General features: G+C 44.9%; 1 protein-coding gene across 5 annotated transcripts in view; it reads right to left on the bottom strand.

Moving 5' to 3' along the window:
• magixa (MAGI family member, X-linked a) overlaps positions 1 to 16,328 on the bottom strand; it is a 60,373-nt gene that overhangs the window by 31,523 nt on the left and 12,522 nt on the right. For all 5 annotated transcript variants that reach the window (XM_061889063.1, XM_061889065.1, XM_061889060.1 and 2 more), the window contains exons 6-16: positions 15,134 to 15,304; positions 14,913 to 15,066; positions 13,159 to 13,226; positions 12,913 to 13,080; positions 12,652 to 12,821; positions 8,368 to 8,446; positions 8,152 to 8,308; positions 7,543 to 8,068; positions 7,418 to 7,481; positions 7,167 to 7,358; positions 5,717 to 5,977 (exon numbers count right to left, since the gene is read on the bottom strand). In XM_061889063.1, coding sequence (XP_061745047.1) covers positions 5,717 to 5,977; positions 7,167 to 7,358; positions 7,418 to 7,481; positions 7,543 to 8,068; positions 8,152 to 8,308; positions 8,368 to 8,446; positions 12,652 to 12,821; positions 12,913 to 13,080; positions 13,159 to 13,226; positions 14,913 to 15,066; positions 15,134 to 15,304 — 2,010 coding nt within the window. The remainder of the gene's footprint in view (positions 1 to 5,716; positions 5,978 to 7,166; positions 7,359 to 7,417; positions 7,482 to 7,542; positions 8,069 to 8,151; positions 8,309 to 8,367; positions 8,447 to 12,651; positions 12,822 to 12,912; positions 13,081 to 13,158; positions 13,227 to 14,912; positions 15,067 to 15,133; positions 15,305 to 16,328) is intronic.

Here is a 16,328-nt window from a genome sequence, read left to right as displayed (position 1 = left end):
ATCAGACATTATACTGAGTTGATTTTTTTAGTGTTCCTAAAAATAGATATACCGGCCCCCAGACACACTGTTGTCACTAAATTTGGCCCCCCGAGTCAAAATAATTGCCCAGGCCTGGTCTATGCTATTCTACATTAGTTTATTTTTACTTCCGGTGATTGATTGAGACTTTTATTAGTAGTTTGCACAGTACACTACATATTCCGTACAATTGACCAATAAATGGTAACACCCGAATACATTTTTCAACTTGTTTAAGTCGGGGTTCAAGTTAATCAATTCATGGTAAATGTTGATTTACTATGTTTTTTGGTGTTTGAGCTCAACGAAGCCTTTTTATGTTGTCTGTGCTAAGCTATGCTAGCAGTTTCCCCTTGCTTCCAATGTTATTGCTAAGCTAAGCCAGTTATTTTCCCTGTCATTTTTTATGCTAAGCTAGCAGGGTTTTTTTTTGCTTCCTTTAACTCCTTTCATTAAGCTCGGCTAGCTTTTTTCACCTTTTATCCTTTTGTACTAAGCAAAATCTTCCACTGCGGTGTCTTCACTGTGCTAAGCTCGGCTAGCAGTTTTCCAATGCTAAGCTAAGCTACCGTAGATTCCGGACTCTAAGCTGCTACTTTTTTCCTATACTTTAAACCCTGCAACTTATACGACAGAGCGGCTAATTAGTGGATTTTTCTTCGTTGACAGCCATAATAAATATATTACAAGTAAATTTTACAATATAACTAAAACAATTCTTACTTACTTAACCGTCCCATGTGTGATGTCTAAATGAGTGTTTTCATGCATGTTTGTACATGCTATCGTAATGTAGAAAAGCTAGCGTCTTTATCATTAGCTAATACGCTAACACGTTTACGAGTGTCCGTGTTAGTATTATCAACTTACAACGGCATTCTTTTTATATAATTTCAAATTCACAAATTCCTCGGTAAATTCACCAAAACGTTACTGTGGAGTGACTGAGTCTGTTTAGCTAAATGGAGAGCTAGCTTGCGCAGCTAGCGAGTCCATGACAATGACTTCTGTTTTGTTTGATCAGCCATTTTACTGCAGTGTTACAGACACCGTTTGGAAACAATTAAGGTATGGAAATAAACATTTACAAAATCTTAAGGGTAAACAACTCATTTCACAACGTATTAACCTGTAACTTATCACTCTTCTAAAATTTAGTGGGTGCGGATAGAAATGTCTGATAATATCTGACTGCCGATATTATCGGCCTATAAATGCTTTAAAACGTGACATGGGAAATTATCGGTATTGGTTTCAAAAAGTAAAATCTATGACTTTTTAAAATGCCGCTGTGCGCCAATAAACCTTAAAGGCACTGCCTTTAAGGTATCTACGGCTTTTTACACACACAAGTGAATCAATGCATACTGGTCAACAGCCATACAGGTCACACTGAGGGTGGCCGTATAAACAACTTTAACACTGTTACAAATATGCGCCACTCTGTGAACCCACACCAAACAAGAATGACAAACACATTTCGGGAGAACATCCGCACCGTAACACAACATAAACACAACAGAACAAATACCCAGAACCCCTTGCAGCACTAATTACCCACTACCCCCAACCCCACACACACCAACACACACCTCAACACCTCCCCCAAACCCCGTCCACCTCAACCTCCTCATGCTCTCTCAGGGAGAGCATGTCCCAAATTCCAAGCTGCTGTTTTGAGACATGTTGAAAATGGGCATTTTATCCTGATGCCCATTTTTTTTCAGGGTCGGAGTTTTAAAAAAAAATTAAAAAAATTCCAGGAGTCTTTTCCAAAGCCAAAGACATGCACCTGGGGATAGGTTGATTGGCAACACAAAATTGGCCCTGGTGTGTGAATGTTGTCTCTCTATCTGTGTTGGCCCTGCGATGAGATGGTGACTTGTCCAGGGTGTACAGGGCCTTCCGCCCGATTTCAGCTGAGATAGGCTCCAGCACCCCCTCACCCCCTCCTGCGCGCGACCCTGAAAGGGATAAGCGGTAGGAAATGGATGGATGGATGTGTGAATGTGAGTGTGAATGTTGTCTGTCTATCTGTGTTGGCCCTGTAATGAGGTTGCGACTTGTCCAGAGTGTACGGCGCCTTCCGCCCGATTGCATCTGAGATAGGCTACAGCACCCCCCGCGACCCCGAAAGGGAATTAGCGGTATAAAATGGATGGATGGATGTGTGAATGTGAGTGTGAATGTTGTCTGTCCATCTGTGTTAGCCCTGCGATGAGATGGCTACTTGTCCAGGGTGTACGCCGCCTTCCGCCCGATTCCAGCTGAGATAGGCTCCAGCACCCCACCCCTGCGGGACCCCGAAAGGGATAAGCGGTAAAAAATGGATGGATGGATGTGTGAATGTGAGTGTGAATGTTGTCTGTTTATCTGTGTTGGCCCTCCGATGAGGTAGCGACTTGTCCAGGGTGTACTCGGCCTTCCGCCCAATTGTAGCTGAGATAGACTCTAGCATCCCCCCTCGCGCGACCTTGAAAGGGATAAGCGGTAAAAAAAACAGGATGGATGGATGGATGGATGGATGGATGGATGGATGGATGGATGTGAGTGTGAATGTTGTTTGTCTATCTGTGTTGGCCCTGTGATGAGGTGGCAACTTGTCCAGAGTGTACCCCGCTTTCCACTGGATTGCAGCTGAGATAGGCTCCAGCACCCCCCCGCAACCCTGAAAGGGAATAAGCGGTAGAAAATGGATGGATGCATGTGTGAATTTGAGTGTGAATGTTGTCTGTCTATCTGTGTTGGCCCTGCGATGAGGTGGCGACTTGTCCAGGGTGTACACCGCCTTCTGCCCGATTGTAGCTGAGATAGGCTCCAGCGCCCCCCGCAACCCTGAAAGGGAATAAGCGGTAGAAAATGGATGGATGCATGTGTGAATTTGAGTGTGAATGTTGTCTGTCTATTTGGGTTGGCCCTGCGATGAGGTGGCGACTTTTCCAGGGTGTACCCCGCTTTCCGCCCAATTGCAGCTGAGATAGGCACCAACGCCCCCCCGCGACCCCGAAAGGGATAAGCGGTAGTTAATGGATGGATGGATGAAGTTGAGTTGATTTATTTTGGAAAACCTTCTTACATTGTTTAATGCTGTAGTGGAATTTCTGACTTTATACCATATTTTGTGTCTGTTGAAATCCTAAAAGAAAATCCGTCAAAAAGCTTTAAGAGGTCTGCTCTTTTCTTTTTTCCATTCAGAACCAAGGGATATGTAGGGGAAAGTTGAATTTGGGGTCGCGCCAACCAGTCTACAAAATGTGATGGCTGTTTGTTATGACTAAGATATCCACGATTGTTTGGAGCCAGCAGTTGCAAAACAAAAAGATCTTGACACATGAGGGAATCATATAAAAAGCTAGACGACCAACATTTGATATGATTTGCATGTTTTCGTTTGATTCTGGATACTCTGGCGGATAATGTCTGTCTGCATGGGCAAAATAATCCAACCTGTACTTTTTGATATTTGGTAAATAAAACTTTTGTACTAAAACCACTTTGTTTGCAGTTAAGTTTCGGACAATTCCACCACAATGCATCCAGCAGGGCATCACAACAAAGTTAGGCATAATAATGTGTTAATTCCACGACTGTATATATCAGTATCGGTTGATATCAGAATCGGTAATTAAGAGTTGGAAAATATCAGATATCGGCAAAAAAGCCATTATCGGACATTTCTAGGTGCGGATTTTAGTCCAGAAAATACGGTAATTTCTTTTCTACACTTCTCCTGAGAGACTCATTTTTGGGGGATTTTTGGTGGGGCCAAAAAAAAAAGCTTTGTTGGGGACCATACGTTGCCTATTGAGGGCCCCTGCCTTACAGCGTCTGTTTTCTCCTTCCCCCGGCGTGTGTGTGTGAAGTGAAGTGAAGTGAAGTGAAGTGAAGTGAAGTGAAGTGAAGTGAGTTATACAGTGGGGCAAAAAAAGTATTTAGTCAGCCACCGATTGTGCAAGTTCTCCCACTTAAAATGATGACAGAGGTCTGTAATTTTCATCATAGGTACACTTCAACTGTGAGAGACAGAATGTGAAAAAAAAATCCAGGAATTTTAAAGAATTTATTTGTAAATTATGGTGGAAAATAAGTATTTGGTCAACCATTCAAAGCTCTCACTGATGGAACGAGGTTTTGGCTCAAAATCTCACGATACATGGCCCCATTCATTCTTTCCTTAACACGGATCAATCGTCCTGTCCCCTTAGCAGAAAAACAGCCCCTAAACATGATGTTTCCACCCCCATGCTTCACAGTAGGTATGGTGTTCTTGGGATGCAACTCAGTATTCTTCTTCCTCCAAACACGACGTGTTGAGTTTATACCAAAAAGTTCTATTTTGCTTTCATCTGACCACATGACATTCTCCCAATCCTCTGCTGTATCATCCATGTATCCATTTTGGTATAAACTCAACTCGTCGTGTTTGGAGGAAGAAGAATACTGAGTTGCATCCCAAGAACACCATACCTACTGTGAAGCATGGGGGTGGAAACATCATGCTTTGGGGCTGTTTTTCTGCTAAGGGGACAGGACGATTGATCCGTGTTAAGGAAAGACTGAATGGGGCCATGTATCGTGAGATTTTGAGCCAAAACCTCCTTCCATCAGTGAGAACTTTGAATTGTTGACCAAATACTTATTTTCCACCATAAATTACAAACAAATTATTTAAAATTCCTACAATGTGTATTCCCGGATTTTTTTTTCACATTCTGTCTCTCACAGTTGAAGTGTACCTATGATGAAAATGACAGACCTCTGTCATCATTTTAAGTGGGAGAACTTGTGGCTGACTAAATACTTTTTTGCCCCACTGTATTTATACAGTGCTTTCCTCTAGTGACTCAAAGTGCTTTTACATAGTGAAACCCAATATCTAAGTCACATTTAAACCAGTGGGAGCTGGTGGGTAAAGTGTCTTGCCCAAGGACACAACGGCAGCGACTAGGATGGTAGAAGTGTGTGCTAATCCAGCTGTTGTCACCAAGTCAGGCGGACTTGTTGAGCGCGTCTCTGGTGGCTAACATGATAAAAGATGCATAAAACAGGTCGATAAATAAAAGATTAACTTGACTCTCTCTCTCTCACGCTCCCTGCTCTTTATCAGCGCTCTGGAATGTTTGAACCTCTTTGCACTCGTGACACACTTCACTATACACACACACACACGTTATACCCGACTCTAGAACTATACGTATCAAGTGTGCCAGTCATTAAAAGTATCTTTGCACAAAAACAGGAACTTCAGACGAGACTCCGCCCACTAAATATTCCCTTTATCATCACATGCTCAAAGATCCTCACCGGGTGGTTTTGGATAGAGTGCGACATCCTCCTGGAGGATCTCTGAGCGACAACACACACACACAGGGACTTACGTTTCCAGTCCTTGACCGTCTTCAGAAGAGACTGCAGCCGCTCCAACATGATGAGTTCACAAACCAGACCCTAAAAACCTGCGCCAAGGTCTAGGTGCGTGTGTGTGTGTTATTCAGCTGAGAAAAAGCAGCTGGCTGAGGGGGCGGGCCCACTTGTGAGGTGGGAGAGGCTGACGCACTGACTTGTGTGTGCAATAATCTGTGAGGCCACGCCCCCTAAACTCAAGCCGAACCACCTGACAAACGTCAACAACATTCCCAAATTAAATCCCTTTTTGCACGGAAGGTCAAAGTTGACGCGGAGACGAGCGACTCACCGCCCCGGTTGATTTCCTGGGAGGCGATGACGAATCCAAAGCCTTCGCCGGGCCGCCGCCTAAGCTCCACCTCCACTGTCCTGCCAACCCTGGCGTCCTTGGCGGCGGCCGCCCCTCTGACGGGCCCCGCCGCACTCTCCTCCGCCCCCTGCAGGTCGCGGGGCTCAAGGGTCAGGGTGACGGGAACGGAGTCCAGGAAGCTGGTGCTTTGGATGAGGCCTGAGACGGGGGGGCCGTTGGAGGTCTGAGTAGGGACCGCCCCTGGGGGGGACACGGACACATGAAAGGGCGGGGTCCAAAGAAACAGCAACTTGAGGTCATGTACAAACCCCGTTTCCATATGAGTTGGGAAATTGTGTTGGATGTAAATATAAACAGATCCCTCAGACAGTACTGTATCAAAAACCGACATCAATCTCTAAAGGATATCACCACATGGGTTCAGAAACACTTCAGAAAACCACTGTCACTAAATCAGTGGTTCTTCACCTTGTTGGAGGTTCCGAACCCCACCAGTTTCATACGCGCATTCACCGAAAAACCCGTCTTTTGTGAAATTCTTATTATTTTTTTTCAAATTCAAGACAAAGTTACATGTTTTTTTTTCCTGGTGTACAAAATGAACCGTGCATGAACTCACAACAACTTACACACCTGACTTCTGCTGTTGCCGTATCCATGATAAACCGATATGGAGAAGTTTTTATTTTTACACGATGAGTCAATACTTGCCAACCCTCCAGATTTTTCCGGGAGAATCCCGAATTCCAGTGCCCCTCCCGAAAATCTCCCGGGGCAACCATTCTCGTCCGATTTTCCTCCATACAAACGGCGTGTCGGCACATTCACGTCATTTATGTGGCTTTTACACACACATAAGTGAATGCAAGGCATACTTGGTCAACGGCCATACAGGTCACACTGAGGGTGGCCATATAAACAACTTTAACACTGTTACAAATACGCACCACACTATGAACCCACACCAAACAAGAATGACAAACACATTTGGCGAGAACATTCGCACTGTAACATAACGTAACAAATACTTAGAAACCCTTGCAGCACTAACTCTTCCGGAATCTACAATATACACCCTCGCTACCACCAAACCTAGCCCACCTCAACCACGCCCGCCCCCACTCCCCACATCTCCCGAATTCGGAGGTCTCAAGACTGGCAAGTATGGATGAGTCGGGTGTGTCTTTACTGGCTCCGCCGAACCCCTGAGGCCGACTCACCGAACCCCTAAGGTTCGATCGAACCCAGGTTAAGAACCACTGCACTAAATACAGTTCGTCGCTACGTTTATTGAGTGTTTTTAAAAGAAAAGGTGATGTAACACAGTGGTGAACATGCCCTTTCCCAACTACTTTGGCACGTGTTGCAGCCAATTTCCCAATTCATATGGAAACGGGGTTTGTAGGAGGAGCCTATATGAGGGCGTTACCTGCGGCTGGGAGGTGCCCTTCCTGGGGGGCCTCCATGGCCAAGCCTGCCTGGCTGAGCGGGGGCACGCCCCCCACCAAGGCCCCGGAAGAAGGAGAAGGCAAATCGGTAGAAGTTGAGGGCGGGGATTTGGGGCTGGTGAGGCCATGTGGCGAGGGGAGGGGCTTATACAAGTTGGGTGTGACCACCGGAGCTGTGGGAGGGACAAATGTCAGCCATGAAAAGTTCGATGAAACAATACTCAATAAGTACCTCGTCTGTGTACCAGCAGAACCATGTCCCCCTTTTTAGAGTGTTCCTGCAGAACCTTTTGGACCTGAGTGATCAAACACCGGAAGTGAGTCTTCATGTCGTCATGGAAGCCAAGGTGGTCTAACCTGGGAGAAACTGAGGTTCTGCACATCGGCGCCGTTGATCTTGACCACCGCGTCCCCGGCCTGTAGCGAGGGACACTGCCTGCGGTCCCAGACCCGTCTCACCACAGCCAGCTGACCCCCCGGCCCACCCGCCGTGATGCTGAAACCCAGACCCCCGCCATTGCAGCGTCCCAGCGCCACGGGCACCAGCTCGCCAGCGGGAGGCGACCCTGCAGCATAGGCGGTCCCACGGGGGGCCGGCGGCGGCACTTGGTGGTTGGCCGGGCACCCGTTGAAACCGCAGGATGGGATTTCCCGAGGCGACGTGGGGGGGAGGCATGTCTGCGGCATCATGGGCCGCGGGGCGGGGCCACCGGGAGGCGGAGTCTCTGGCTGAGTGAAATTGGAGAGCGCCTGGGAGGATGTGGATGTGATTGGGAGGGTGGACGTGGACAAGTCGCTCTCTGAAGACTTGGAGCTCTGGCGCTGGAGGAAGGTGGAGGAGAGGGTGGGAAGGGTGCTGCTGTTGTAGCCAATCACAGAAGACCTGTTCAAAACGGGGCGGGGCAGGTTAACGGCGCCCCCTGGTGGACCAAACCACATGAAAGGCTATGCTAACGTTTCGCTCACCTTCGGGCGCTACTGCCGGAGTCGCTGTGATTGGCCGACATCCTCTCTGCGGGAGTAGGAGGAGCCACAGGGGGTTCAAAGGAAGTGGGAGTGGGCGGGCCTGTCAGCCCATTGGTCATTGGCTGGGTTGAATAGGAAGGCGGCACTTGGGGGAGTCCTGTAGGGACATAAAGGCCTCAAAGACAGGAAGAAGGAGTGTGTCAAAGTTTTGCTGACCTGAGCAGCAGCTTCCGGCGTCCTCCACGTGGCTGTAGGTCAGCGGCCGGCGATTTTGCTTGGGGGGAGGAGTCTGCGGCTGTGGGGAGGAGTCAAGCCATCATGTGACCGGGGCGAAAAAGTGGCGCGTTGATGTTGACGTTGATCCGTGATTATTGGGTAAAACAAACAAAGTGAACCAAAATGCTATCAAAAAAACTTTAGCATGCTAACGTTAATACGGCAACGGGAACAGCGAGCCTACTTGTAAGATGGCACTAAGTAACGAATTCCACGGTTTTTGGGTTAAACAAACAAAATTAGCCAAAATGCTAGCAAAAAATTGTTAGCGTGCTAACATTAACGCTCTAACAGGAGCAGCTAGCATACTTTTAAAGGCCTACTGAAATGAGATTTTCTTATTTAAACGGGGATAGCAGGTCCATTCTATGTGTCATACTTGATCATTTCGCGATATTGCCATATTTTTGCTGAAAGGATTTAGTAGAGAACATCCACGATAAAGTTCGCAACTTTTGGTCGCTAATAAAAAGCCTTGCCTGTACCGGAAGTAGCAGACGATGTGCGCGTGACGTCACGGGTTGTAGAGCTCCTCACATCCTCACATTGTTTACAATCATGGCCACCAGCAGCTAGAGCCATTCGGACCGAGAAAGCGACGATTTCCCCATTAATTTGAGCGAGGATGAAAGATTCGTGGATGAGGATAGTGAGAGTGAAAGACTAGAAAAAAGAAAAAAAAAGTTTAAAAAAATATGATTAAAAAAAAAGGCGAGGGCAGTGGGAGCGATTCAGATGTTATTAGACACATTTATTAGGATAATTCCCTGCTTATTGTGTTACTAGTGTTTTAGTGAGATTATATGGTACCTGAAAGTCGGAGGGGTGTGGCCACGGGTGTGGTGACCGCCAGTGTCTCTGAGGGAAGTCACACAGCTGCAGGAGGACGCAAGCTCCGCTCATGTCTACGGTAAGAGCCGACTTATCACCACAATTTTCTCACCGAAACCTGCCGGTTCACATGTGGTAGAGATCCATGTTCGCTTGACCGCTCTGTTCCATAGTAAAGCTTCTCCTTCGGGAATTTTAAACAAGGAAACAAGGAAACTCTGGCTGTGTTTGTGTTGCTAAAGGCAGCTGCAATACACCGCTTCTTACCTACATCTTTCTTATTTGACGTCTCCATTATTAATTGAACAAATTGCAAAAGATTCAGCAACAAAGATGTCCAGAATACTGTGTAATTATGCGATTAAAGCAGACTACTTTTAGCTGGGATCGGGCTGGAAAATAATGTCCACTACAACCGGTGACGTCAAACGCATGCGTCATCATACCGCGACGTTTTCAGCGGGATACTTCACGGGGAATTTAAAATTGCAATTTAGTAAACCAAAAAGGCCTACTGAAATGAGATTTTGTTATTTAAACGGGGATAGCAGGTCCATTCTATGTGTCATACTTGATCATTTCGCGATATTGTCATATTTTTGCTGGAAGGATTTAGTAGAGAACATTCACGATAAAGTTTGCAACTTTTGGTCGCTAATAAAAAAAGCCTTGCCTTTACCGGAAGTAGCAGACGATGACGTCACCAGTTGATGGCTCCTCACATCCTCACATTGTTTTTAATGGGAGCTGTCACGCCAAATTTCTTCCCCCCTACAAAAACCTTCCCTCCGGAAGAAATTTGGCGTGACAGCCCCTCCAATGCCTGAAGGACCCCAATGAGGGCGTGACAATACCAAGTTATATGACTCTTAAGGGTTACAGCTGCAAAATTAGCAAAGCAAAAATAGCTTAAAAGGTTGGCATGCTGGAATGCTAATATTTTTTCCTCACCGTTATTTTTCACCAATGACGATCAGCCAATTATAATGCTTTTAAAACAGGCAGTTGTGTGGGGTGCTTTAAGGTCCTTCCACCCTCATTGGGGTCCTTCAAGTAGTTTCTTTCGGGGGGAAGGTTTTTGTAGGGGGGAAGAAATTTGGCGTGACAGAGCCTCCAACAAAAAGCTATTCGGACCGAGAAAACGACAATATTCCCATTAATTTGAGCAAGGATGAAAGATTCGTGGCCGAGGATATTGATAGCGAAGGACTAGAAAAAAAAAAAAAAAAAAATCAAGTGAAAAAAAAAAAAAACGCGATTGCATTGGGACGGATTCTGATGTTTTTAGACACATTTACTAGGTTAATTCTAGGAAATCCCTTATCCTTCTATTGTGTTGCTAGTGTTTTAGTGAGATTAATAGTACCTGATAGTCGGAGGTGTCTGTCCACGGGTGTGTTGAGGCCAGAAGTCGACAGCAGCTGTATGGACGGCGCAAGCACAGCTGATCTCCGGTAAGAGGCGACATTTTACCACAACTTTCTCACCGAAAACTGCTGGTTGACATTTGGTCGGGATCCATGTTCGCTCTGATCCATAGTAAAGTTTCACCTCCGGGAATTGTAAACAAGGAATCACCATGTGTTTGTGTGGCTAAAGGCTAAAGCTTCCCACCTCCATCTTTCTACTTTGACTTCTCCATTATTAATTGAACAAATTGCAAAAGATTCAGCAACACAGATATCCAAAATACTGTGTAATTATGCCGTTAAAGCAGACGACTTTTAGCTGTGTGTGTGCGCAGTGCTCATATTTCCTAACAGTCCATGACGTCACGCGTACACGTCAGCATTCTACAACGTTTTCAACAGGACACTTCGCGGGAAATTTAAAATCGCAATTTAGTAAACTAAAAAGGCCGTATTGGCATGTGTTGCAATGTTAATATTTCATCATTGATATATAAACAATCAGACTGCGTGGTCGGTAGTAGTGGGTTTCAGTAGGCCTTCAAGATGCCACTAAGTAACGAGTTCCATGATTATTGGGTTAAACAAAAAAAAATTAGCCAAAATGCAAGCAAAAAAAGTTAGCATGCTAACATTAGCACTTTAGCGGTAACAGCTAGTATACTTATAAGATGGCACTGTCACGCCAAATTTCTTCCCCCGACAAAAACCTTCCCCCCGGAAGACATTTGGCGTTAATGCTTGAAGGACCCCAATGGGGGTGGAAGGACCTTAAAGCAGCCCACACCGCTACCTGTTTTAAAAGCATTATAATTAGCTTGATTGTCATTGGTGAAAAGTAACGGTGAGGAAAAAATATTAGCATTCCAGCATGCTAACCTTTCAATCTATTCTTGCTTCGCTAATTTTGCAGCTGTAACCCTTAAGAGTCATATAACTTGGTATTGTTCCGCTCTCATTGGGGTCCTTCAGGCATTGGAGGGGCTTCCGGGGGGGAAGGTTTTTGTAGGGGGAAGAAATTTGGCGTGATAGCACTAAGTAACAAGTTCCATGATAATTGGGTTAAACAAACAAAATTAGCCAAAATGCTAGCAAAAAATGTTAGCATGCTAACATTAGGACTTTAGCGGTAACAGCTAGTATACTTATATAATGGCACTAAGTAACAAGTTCCATGATAATTGGGTTAAGCATACAAAATTAGCCCAAATGCTAGCATGCTAACATTAGCACTTTAGCAGTGACAGCTACTATACTTATAAAATAGCACTAAGTAACAAGTTCCATGATTATCGGGTTAAACAAACAAAATTAGCCAAAATGCTAGCAAAAAAATGTTAGCATGCTAACATTAGCACTTTAGCGGTAACAGCTAGTATACTTATAAGATGGCACTAAGTAACAAGTTCCATGATTATTGGGTTAAACAAACAAAAGTAACCCAAATGCTAGCAAAACAACTTTAGCATGTTAACATTAGCACTTTAGCAGTAACAGATAGTATACTTATAAGATGGCACTAGGTAACGAGTTCCATGATAATTGGGTTAAACAAACAAAATTAGCCAAAATGCTAGCAAAAAATGTTAGAATGCTAACATTAGCATTTTAGCGGTAACAGCTAGTATACTTATAAGATGGCACTAAGTAACAAGTTCCATGATAATTGGGTTAAACAAACAAAATTAGCCAAAATGCTAGCAAAAAATGTTAGCATGCTAACATTAGCACTTTAGCGGTAACAGCTAGTATACTTATAAGTTGGCACTAAGTAACGAGTTCCATGATTATTGGGTTAAACAAACAAAATTAGCCAAAATGCTCTTAAAAAATGTTAGCATGCTAACATTAGCACTTTAGCGGTAACAGCTAGTATACTTATAAGATGGCACTAAGTAACAAGTTCCATGATAATTGGGTTAAACAAAAAATATGAACCAAAATGCCAGCAAAAAAGTGACTTAGTGTTGAGCGGCGGGCGCACCATGTCCAGGTTGTGTTTGGGGCATCCGTCCGGGTTGTAGAGCATGGGGTACCCTCGCCTCAGAACCACGTCCACGTTCTGACCCATGGGGACCGACTTGAGCATCTCCACCACCTCCTTGTGCGAGCGACCCAGGACGCAGGTGTCGTTGATGTACACCAGGATGTCGGCTGGGGACGTGGCACACGGGACCCGTCATTACCAAAAAAAAAAAAAAAGCGAGTCAGGAGGCGGAGCTTCCGCCCCCCCCGGCCGACGTACCTTGGTTGAGACTGGGCGGGCCTCCGGGCGTGACGCTGTAGACCTGCAGGAACTCCTGCGCCCGACTTCCCCCCACGATGTTGAAGCCAAAGCCCCGCGGGCCCTTGGAGAGTCGCGTGTGCACGGAAAAGCCTCGCAGCTGACTCGGCTCGTCCGTGAACTCTGGAACTGGAAGCGCGTGAGCGTCATCGGCAGGAAGCGGGCGCGCTTGTCAAAATAAAAGCCTGGAGGACGTTGCTTACTCACGCTCTGAGCAGGAAGTTGTCTCCTGGTTTTGACCGCCAACATCCTGTCTGCTGCTCTTTGACATGGGACTGACAGAGAGACCACGTCATCAACACTATTATGTCGGCCTTCTCAATGCATGCTGGGAACTGTGGAACCGCTCTTCAAATGTACGAACCCCGTTTCCATATGAGTTGGGAAATTGTGTTGATTTGCAAATCCTTTTCAACCCATATTCAGTTGAATATGCTACAAAGACAATATATTTGATGTTAAAACTCATAAACATTTTTTTTTGTGTGCAAATAATCATTAACTTTAGGATTTGATGCCAGCAACACGTGACAAAGAAGTAGGGGAAAGGGGGCAATAAATACTGATAAAGTTGAGGAATGCTCATCAAACACTTATTTGGAACATCCCACATGTGTGCAGGCTAATTGGGAACAGGTTGGTGCCATGATTGGGTATAAAAACAGCTTCCCAAGAAATGCTCAGTCTTTCACAAGAAAGGATGGAGCGAGGTACAACCCCTTTGTCCACAACTGCGTGAGCAAATAGTCAAACAGTTCAAGAACAACGTTTCTCAAAGTGGAATTGCAAGAAATTTAGGGATTTCAACATCTACGGTCCATAATATCATCAAAAGGTTCAGAGAATCTGGAGAAATCACTCCACGTAAGCGGCATGGCCGGAAACCAACATTGAATGACCGTGACCGTTGATCCCTCAGACAACACTGTAACAAAAACCGACATAAATCTCTAAAGGATATCACCACATGGGCTCAGGAAACCTTCAGAAAACCAATGTTACTAAATACAGTTGGTCGCTACATCTGTAAGTCCAAGTTAAAGCTCTACTATGCAAAGCGAAAGCCATTTATCAACAACATCCAGAAACGCCACCGGCTTCTCTAGGCCGAGATCATCTAAAATGGACTGATGCAAAGTGGAAAAGTGTTCTGTGATCTGACGAGTCCACATTTCAAATAGTTTTTGGAAATATTCCACATCGTGTCATCCAGACCAAAGGGAAGCGAACCATCCGGAATGTTATCGACGCAAAGTTGAAAAGCCAGCATCTGTGATGGTATGGGGGTGCATTAGTGTCCAAGGCATGGGTAACTTACACATCTGTGAAGGCACCATTAATGCTGAAAGGTATATTACAGGTTTTGGAACAACATACGCAGTCTTTTTCATGGACTCCCCTGCTTATTTCAGCAAGACAATGCCAAGCCACATTCAGCACGTGTTACAACAGCGTGGCTTCGTAAAAAAAAAAGAGCGCGGGTACTTTCCTGGCCCGCCTGCAGTCCAGACTTGTCTCCCATCGAAAATGTGTGGCGCATTATGAAGTGTAAAAAACGACAGCGGACTGTTGAACGACTGAAGCTCTACATAAAACAAGAATGGGAAAGAATTCCACTTTCAAAGCTTCAACAATTAGTTTCCTCGGTTCCCAAACGTTAATTGAGTGTTGTTAAAAGAAAAGGTGATGTAACACAGTGGTGAACATGCCCTTTCCCAACTACTTTGGCACGTGTTGGAGCCATGAAATTCTAAGTTAATTATTATTTGCAAAAAAAAATCAAGTTTATGAGTTTGAACATCAAATATCTTGTCTTTGTAGTGCATTCAATTAAATATGGGTTGAAAAGGATTTGCAAATCATTGTATTCCGTTTATATTTACATCCAACACAATTTCCCAACTCATATGGAAACGGGGTTTGTAAACAGAAAGTAGCGGGGATTATTTGCCGCGACTCACTCGAGGTAGAAGGTGTTCCCGCCGTCGCCGTAAGCCACGTCCCAGGTGTTGGCCGTAGGCGCTCTTCCTCGCCGTCCTCCGTTCTCCGTCGCCCCTGTCGTCTCCCACGATTGGCTGAGTGGCAGCGTGGTGGGCGGGGCTCCGGCCGACCCTCCTGGAAGACAAAGACGGCGTGTCAGCGCACGTGTGTGCGTGGGCGGGGCTACGACGGGCACGCGCACCGGACAGGCCGCTGTCTTCCTCGCTGTTGTCTTCCTCTACGGTTTTCTCCAGGTTGCTGAGGGATTTGCTTCTGGTCCTGAAGTTCCTAAGCAGGTTTCGATGTTCCTGATACGTGATTGGTGGACTGTCGGGACCTATGTGGACGGGGCGGGGCGTCCCGTAGTAGTTGCCTGTGATTGGACGAGAAAAGCCTTACATTGAGATCGATAACGAAAACTCGAGGGAAGATAAAACGAGTAGGCCTTTTGAAGGCATCAAGTCCTTAGCTAAAGATTCACAGGACAATCAATTATTTTTACGTAGATGTTAACAAAATGCTAGCAGAAAACGTAACAATGCTAACATTAGCACTTTAACGGGAACAGCTAGCATAATTTTAAGAGAGCGGCAAGAAACAAAATCCATGTTTATTTGGTTGAAAATACCCATTTTGATAAAATGCTAGCAAAAAATTGTTAGCTGGCTAACATTAGCCCCTTAACGGGAACAGCTAGCATACTTCTAAGATGGCACTAAGTAACGAGTTCCATGATTATTGGGTGAACTAAACGAAATTTGCCAAAATGCTAGCAAAAAACTTTAGCATTTTAACATTAGTACTCCAATTGTAACAGCTAGCATACTTGTAAGATGGCACTAAGTAACAAAATCAATTATTTTTAGGTAGATATTAATACAATGCTGGCAGAAAACGTAACAATGCTAACATTAGCACTGTAACGGGAACAGCTAGCATACTTCTAAGAGGGCGGCAAGAAACAAAATCCATGTTTATTTGGTTAATAATACACAGTTTGCTAAAATGCTAGCAAAAAATCGTTAGCTGGCTAACATTAGCCCCTTAATGAGAACAGCTACCTTACTTCTAAGATGGCACTAAGTAACGAGTTCCAGGAATATTGGTTAAATAAACAGAATTTGCCAAAATGCTAGCAAAACAACTTTAGCATGTTAACATTAGCACTGTAATGGTAACAGCTAGCATACTTGTAAATTGGCACTAAGTAACAAAATCAATTATTTTTAGGTAGATATTAACAAAATGCTGGCAGAAAACGTAATAATGCTAACATTAGCACTGTAACGTGAACAGCTAGCATACGTCCAAGAGTGCGGCAAGAAACAAAATCCATGTTTATTTGGTTAAAAATACACAGTTTGCTAAAATGCTTGGGAAAAAATCGTTAGCTGGCT

This window comes from Nerophis ophidion, linkage group LG27 (assembly GCF_033978795.1).
Source record: "Nerophis ophidion isolate RoL-2023_Sa linkage group LG27, RoL_Noph_v1.0, whole genome shotgun sequence".
Classification (NCBI taxonomy): domain Eukaryota; kingdom Metazoa; phylum Chordata; class Actinopteri; order Syngnathiformes; family Syngnathidae; genus Nerophis; species Nerophis ophidion.
Note: the sequence above shows the minus strand (reverse complement) of the source record. Positions and strands in the feature narration are given on the sequence as shown.